Here is a 7,500-nt window from a genome sequence, read left to right on the forward strand (position 1 = left end):
TGTTTTGCTTTCTTATCTTCTTTCCTGCTTTATTATTTTCAAATTGTGAGAGGGATAAAAGGGATTTGATTCTCGTTTGTTTTATTTTCTTTTTGTTTTCTGTTTGTTTTCTTTTCTTATCTTCTTTACTGCTTTATTATTTTCAGTATTATGAGAGGGATTTCAGTCAAATGCGGTGAAAGGGATTTCATTGTTTTTTTTTCAGTTTATTTTGGTTATTTATCTTCTTTGCTGTTTTATTGTTTTCAAATTATTGGTAAAGATGTAAAGACAAAACCGACATTCGGTGTGGTAACTGTAGTTTACATTGTATTCTGCCGTGATAATGATTTTCCTTTGTTGAACGGATTATCAAACAATGTAATTACGCTACTGACAGGCAATTATGGCCTTTACAGTTATTCATTCTTTCAATGGTAATTAGACTATCAACAGGAAATCCATAACAATGTCCTCGTTATTACCTGGCCAAAGCATCCTTCCCCAAGGATACCCATAACTTTTAGTCGGTGTCGAGGAAATTCCCAGATGTCCGAGTTGGCTGAGGATATTTGACTCACTTTTCTCTTCTGCAAATGGTTGTAAAAGGAGGTAAATGAGAGAGGTTGCGTGAGACTTGAATTTGTATGTATGTGAGAGAGATATTCTGAATGTATTTGTTTTGAGATGGATTGATGTTCGTGTTTCTTAAGGTGATTCGACACGGGTATAGTCTTACAAAGATATTCCAGACAATAAGCAAATTCAAAATATGATATTCATATTCATAAACATGACATAAAAATGAGAACACTAACAAAAGACAAAATAAAATGTGATAATATGTATATAAACACGCTTTCAAAATAAGAATACTAACAAAAGTCAAAGACAAAGGATAAAAGAAAAAGAACAAAGAGCAAACACAACGTACCCCTTTTTGTTCTCCTTTCACTCCATCTTCGTATTTGTTACTCTCTGCCCTTCGTCGCCAGAGAGCAGCAACTCCGATACTAAACCTGCTTCCTGCTCTTTCTCTCTCTTCGTTCGTCTCTTCTGCGTTCTCTGTGGCTCCTGCTTCGATGCCTTTCTCTGTGTACACCACCGCGCTTTCCTGGATGTGAGGGTTGATTTTTACTTATGGGTTTATATATATATAAATAAACATGCATGTATAAACATTTATTTGTATTAATCATTTTTTCACGTTTTAGTTTGTATTTTGGAAACTGCTTTTTTTATTGTGTGATATTTCAGGAAACTGTATGAGAGAATTTAAATGCTTATATCAAGACAAAATATAAATAGACAAATTTAAAGAGAAAATTATAATTTTTTACGAAGATTTATAGACCGCAACTCCTGGACAGCTCCTCACCTTGGACTCCGCTCTGGCCTTCCTCTTCTTGAGCCTCCTCCAGTACCAAAAGGCAGCCAGCAGGAGCGGCGACACCCCGACCACCAGCACGATGGGAATCACCGTCAGACTCAGACTTCCTTCGCTGGACGCCTCCTTCGGGGACGCCGTCGTCGAGGAACCGGAGGAGGAGGACGAGGAAGACGAGGGCGAAGAAGGTGCCGAGCCGCCGGCGCTGCTCCCGATGACTCTTAAGTCCTGGTAGCTCTTGGTTGTGTCCTTCGGGGTGTTGGAGGATGTCTGGGGTGGGGGAGGGGTGGGGGAGGGGGTGGGTGCCGGCGTCGCGCCCTTCTCGATGTTGAGGGTCACTGGCTCCGTGGCTTTCTGGCCCCCGCTCGAGGCGACGACGAGGAGAGGGTGCCGGCCGACCTGGGTGGAGTTGTACTTTTTGGTTTTGGTTATGTTTTTTTAAGGATTTCCACGGAAGGATAATGCTTCATTCGTAACTAAATTTGTGTAGAAAAAATGTTATTGGGGAAAAATGATAATTTGTAACTGTTTTAAGTTTCATTATCGTAACACAATTCTATTCTATTTTCTTAGCCCATATAAGTAAGGGACCAACATACCCTACAAGTAAGGGACCAACATACCCTATGAGTAAGGGACCAACATACCCTACAAGTAAGGGACCAACATACCATCAAAGAAAGGGGTCGAGCCACGGTCACATCTCCGCCCTGGGAGTCCACATGGAGCAGGTCCTTCGCATATCCTTGGAGGGTGACGTTGAAGCCGTTGTAGGAGAGGTCCACCACGCGGATATTCCCCACCACGGTTCCTATACCCGCGTCCGATTTCACGAACCAGTTGGGGTCTACGGTGATGAAGGGAGGAGCTGAAGGGGGGGGAGGGGAGGGGGGGATTATTTTTGGAATTGTTTTTTTCTTTCTTTTTTTATTTTTTATTTTTTATTTTTTTATTTTTTTTTTGTCTATATATATTTCTGTGAAAAATGTGGTTATTTTTGGAATTGCTTTTTCTTTCTATTTTTCTTTCTTTTATTTTTCTTTATTTATTTATTTTTGTCTATATATATTTCTGTGGAAATGTGGATTATTTTTGGAATTGTTTTTTCTTTTCTTTTTTCTTTTTTTTTTGTCTATATATATTTCGGATATTAATCAGTTGTGGTGGTGGTGGTGATAATGATAATGACAATAATGATAGGAATGATAATAAAAATCATCATCATCATTATTATTATTATTATTATTATTATTATCATTATCATTTTTATTATTATTATTATTATAATTATTGCTATTATTATGATCATTACTACTACTACTACTAGTATAATAATAATAATAATGATGATGATGATGATATTAATAATAATAATAATAATAATAATAATAATAATAATAATAATAATAATAATAATAATAACAATAACAATAATAATAACAATAATAATAATAATAATAATAATAATAATAATAATAACTATAATAATAATAATAACAATAATGTTTATAATAACAACAACAACAACAACAACAACAACAAGAGCACAACTCACGGTCCTCCGACGGCCCGAACGCAGTGGGCGGCGGGGGCCCTCCACCGATATTTGCTGGGAAGTTAAACGGAGTCCCCGCGCCCGCAAAATTCCCCCCCGGTTGGCCAAAGGGCGGGGGCCCGCTGGGGAAAGTGGGCGGCCTGTTGACCACGGGCGCCTTCTTGGTGGGCTCTCCCTTCTTCCTCACTCTGATGCGAATGTGTGTCGTGGAAGTGCTTTGGCCGTTGTGGACTCGGACCAGGAGGATGTGGTCGCCTACCTGGAGGGAGGGAGGGGAACGGGGCGGGGTGAGTGGGCGGGGGTGTGAGTGTGTGTCGGGAGGGTGTGTCTGTCTGTCTGTCTGAAGGTTTGTCTGGAGGGAGGTTGGCGTGTCTGCTCGTCGGTCTGTCTGTCTGGAGAGGTTTAGGCCCGTTTGTTTGCATGTCTGTCTGTTTGTTTGTCTGTTTGTCTTTCTGTCTTTTATCTACATCTCCTTATCTTCACATAATAACTTACTTGAGAAAGAGAAGGAGAGAAGAGAGAATGAGAGAGAGGGAGGGAATGAGAGAGTGAGAGAGAGAAGGAGGGAGGGCAGAGAGAGAGAGGGGAGGAAGGGGAGAGAAAGAAAGGAAAGGGGAAAATAGAGAGAAGGAGAGGGAAAAGGAGAAAAAGAAAGAGAGGGAAAAAGGGAGAGGGAAAAGAAAAGAAGAAAGCGAAAGAGAGAGAGAGAAAGAGAGAGTGAGAGTGAGAGAGAGGGGGGGGGGGAGAAGGGGAGAGAGAGTAAGAAAGGGAGAGAATGAGAAAGGAAGAAAGAAGAGAGAGAAAAATAGGGAAGAGGAAAAAAAAGAAAGAGAGCGAGAGAGAGAAGGAAACAGGAGAGAAAGATAGAGTCAAACAGCAACAAACAAAAAACAATTGCCAAAAAGCAAAGACATCCTCAAGACACAAAACATAAAAAATAAAAGAAACAGCCTATTTATTTATTCATTTATCTATTTCCACTTCATTTATCAAGACACAAAACATAACAAAGAAACAGCCACTTTATTTATTTATTTATCTATTTCCACTTTATTTATCAAGACACAAAACATAACAAAGAAACAGCCTATTTATTTATTTATTTATCTATTTCCACTTTATTTATCAAGGCACAAAACATAACAAAGAAACAGCCACTTTATTTATTTATTTATATATTTCCACTTTATTTATCAAGACATAAAACATAACAAAGAAACAGCCTATTTATTTATTTATTTATCTATTTCCACTTTATTTATCAAGACACAAAACATAACAAAGAAACAGCCTATTTATTTATTTATCTATCTATTTCCACTATTTATCAAGACACAAAACATAACAAAGAAACAGCCACTTTATTTATTTATTTATATATTTCCACTTTATTTATCAAGACACAAAACATAACAAAGAAACTGCCACTTTATTTATTTATTTATCTATTTCCACTTCATTTATCAAGACACAAAACATAACAGAGAAACAGCCACTTTATTTATTTATTTATCTATTTCCACTTTATTTAACTTTTTTTTTTTTCTTTTTTTTTTTAATACTCACCGCCTCTGTTAACGGCTTCGCGATGAAGACACGCCCATCCTCATCCACTCTGAAGAAGTTGTGGATGCCATCCGGACTGTCCAAGGAGAAGGTGATGTCGTCGTCATCATCGTCACTATCCACTTTGAGACGATGGAAAGTGCTGTTCACAAGTTCATCATCCGTGAACTCCCAGTCGTGTGAGCCAAGGCGAAGGAGAGTGGGCGGCTTCAGGGGCGAGAGGGCTGTGGGCGGGAGATGGGCGGAGGTAAGTGGGTGAGAGAGGATGTTATAAGGGTGATGTACTTGGTGGTGGGGGTGGTGAGGGGTGGTGGGGGGAATGAGGGTGTGAGGGGGGATGAGGGGGTGAGGGGGTGAGTGTGTGTGTGTGTGTGTGTGTGTGTGTGTGTGTGTGTGTGTGTGTGTGTGTGTGTGTGTGTGTGTGTGTGTGTGTGTGTGTGTGTGTGTGTGTGTGTGCGTGTGTGCGTGTGTGCGTGTGTGCATCTTAGTCTGCGTATGCGCTTGTATTACTGAATATAGATAAACACACTACAATATTAACAGAATCAAAAAATTAAAAGATTAAACCTCTAACCACATAATACAGTGAACCTTCGCTATAACACGGTTCACCTTTCGCGTTCTCGCTGCTTCACGGATTTGCATTGTGCATTGTGTTCTGCATTCTGATTGGCTAAACAGTTTCTCCGCTTATTCTCTACCTGTGCGTCAATAACGTTACGGTTTAATATGTACATGTACGTAAAACAGCTTGCCAAATTTAAGTTTGCAAATTTTCTCTATAACCCATGAAGCCTTCAGTTCGTATTGATGATTAAAATTATTATTTTACAGTACAGTAGTTATTTGTAAGAAAAAAGTTTATACAGTACTTTTATTTGTTAAACAAATGCTTGAGCCTGTAAAAAGGTTTTGTTCTTTGGTTTCAATGTATTGTAGAGTATTTCATTGTATAATAATTGTAAAATAAAATCAAGGTTACTACTCCTCGGATTTCGCCTATCACGGGTTCTCTCTGGAACGTAACCCCCGCGAAAAACGAGGGTTCAATGTTCCCAGGAATTAGCTTTATTCAACCAACATTTGCAACATAGAATAAAATGAAAAGTACAACACAATATCCAGCAAATTCTAACCCATTCTGACGTCAATTATTGCTCAAATAAAAATGTACAGATATATACTTTTTTCGTTTTTTGGGAGGAGGGGGTGGGAGGGGTAGGTACGGGGGAGGGGATAGTTTTAATAATCAAACATGTAAAAAATATGTATATCCACTTTCAGTACTGAGGCTTAACAATTTTTTAATGATTTTAGTTTTCTTTTTTGCACTGTTACAGGTATTAGATATTATTATTGTAGTTATTAGATATTAGATTAGTTATTATCATTATGCTATATATTGAACTCAACCATTCAGACATCAGACATATGGTTAATAAAAATAACTGAAAGCATAATTGATAAAATATAATGATTATCAATATCATTATGCAATAACGATACGGATAAATGTTATTTCTTATATTTTCTTTTGTTCTTTTCCTCCGTTGTATTGTTTCTGAAGCTCTGCAATGTTCCGTTTCGTAATATTTAAACTACAAACTGTTCTCTTCTATTCCTCTTTGCCTCTTCTCTTCATATATATTTAGGGGGGAAGAGGGAAGGCATAGTTTCATTAATCAAACATGGTCTCAAAATATATATATATATATATATATATATATATATATATATATATATATATATATATAGAGAGAGAAGAGAGAGAGAGAGAGAGAGAGAGAGAGAGAGAGAGAGAGAGAGAGAGAGAGAGAGAGAGAGAGAGAGAGAGAGAGAGAGAGAGAGAGAGAGCCTATGTATATACATTTTCAGCAAATAGGCCTGACTTTTTTCTCTTTTCCTTTTTTTTAACATCAGCGTTTATGTTATGGATATAAGGTGCTAGAGAAGGGAACTATCGATTGGTTTATAACCGACTGTATAATGAATTAAAAGGATAATAATATATATTTGTCTAAAACAACGATTACAATATCTGATTTTGTTCTACCTTGTACTGTTATTTTTTTCTTCCTGTTCTGTTATTCTTGTGCTTTTTGTTACGTTATGTTCCGTTTTGTTCTGTTCTGTACGGGTTAATGTTCTCTACTATTCCGTTTTGCACTTTATTATTATTCTTTTTCTCTTTTTCGTTTTGTTTTATTGCTCTCTGTTCTCTTCCTTTTCTTCTCAATTGTTCTTTTATGCAATGTTTTGTTACGTCCCCTTCTGTCTGTCTGTCTGCCTCTCTCTCTCTCTCTCTCTCTCTCTCTCTCTCTCTCTCTCTCTCTCTCTCTCTCTCTATCTATCTATCTATCTATCTATCTATTTCTCTCTCTCTCTCTCTCTCTCTCTCTCTCTCTCTCTCTCTCTCTCTATCTATCTATCTATCTATCTATCTATCTATCTATCTCTCTACATCTATATCTACAATACCCTCAAGTTATTATTAGTTCTGATCCGACCTGTTCATTCTGTTCAATTTTTTTTTTTTTTTTAACTATGTCCTTTCTGTTTCTTCCTGATATGTTCTGTTCTGTTTGTTCTGTTCCGTCCCGTCCTGTTTCTCCCTATTCTTATTGTTCTCTCCCCCCCCCCACCTTCTCCATTCCGTTTTATTTCCTTCTTCACCAATTCCTGTCATTGATTTTTATCATCTGTCTTTTTCTCCCTTTCTTCTCTCTTTTTCTTTCTTTTTCTTTCTGTTTTCTTTTCCTTTTTCTTTCCTTTTCTTTTCTTTTCTCTTTTTTTCTTTTCTTTTCTCTTCTTTTCGTTTCTTTTATCTTATTTTAATTTATCTAATTTCCTTCTTTCTCTTTTCTTTCCCTTTCTTCCCTATCCTTTGCTATCCTTTCTTCTCCTTTCCTTCTCTTCTCTTCCATCCCTCCCCTTCCCTCCCATTCCCTTCCCCTCCTCCCTTCCCTCCTCCCTTCCCTCCTTCCCCCCCTCCTCCCTTCCCTCCTCTCCCCCC

General features: G+C 37.7%; 1 protein-coding gene across 1 annotated transcript in view; it reads right to left on the bottom strand.

Annotated features, from left to right (window-relative positions):
- LOC113825602 (tyrosine kinase receptor Cad96Ca) overlaps positions 1 to 7,500 on the bottom strand; it is a 23,888-nt gene that overhangs the window by 4,087 nt on the left and 12,301 nt on the right. Inside the window, exons 2-7 of the mRNA XM_070127457.1 lie at positions 4,488 to 4,711; positions 2,922 to 3,180; positions 2,038 to 2,234; positions 1,358 to 1,765; positions 914 to 1,093; positions 465 to 569 (exon numbers count right to left, since the gene is read on the bottom strand). Of these exons, the coding sequence (XP_069983558.1) occupies positions 465 to 569; positions 914 to 1,093; positions 1,358 to 1,765; positions 2,038 to 2,234; positions 2,922 to 3,180; positions 4,488 to 4,711 (1,373 nt within the window). The remainder of the gene's footprint in view (positions 1 to 464; positions 570 to 913; positions 1,094 to 1,357; positions 1,766 to 2,037; positions 2,235 to 2,921; positions 3,181 to 4,487; positions 4,712 to 7,500) is intronic.

Source organism: Penaeus vannamei, chromosome 1, assembly GCF_042767895.1.
Source record: "Penaeus vannamei isolate JL-2024 chromosome 1, ASM4276789v1, whole genome shotgun sequence".
Lineage (NCBI taxonomy): Eukaryota > Metazoa > Arthropoda > Malacostraca > Decapoda > Penaeidae > Penaeus > Penaeus vannamei.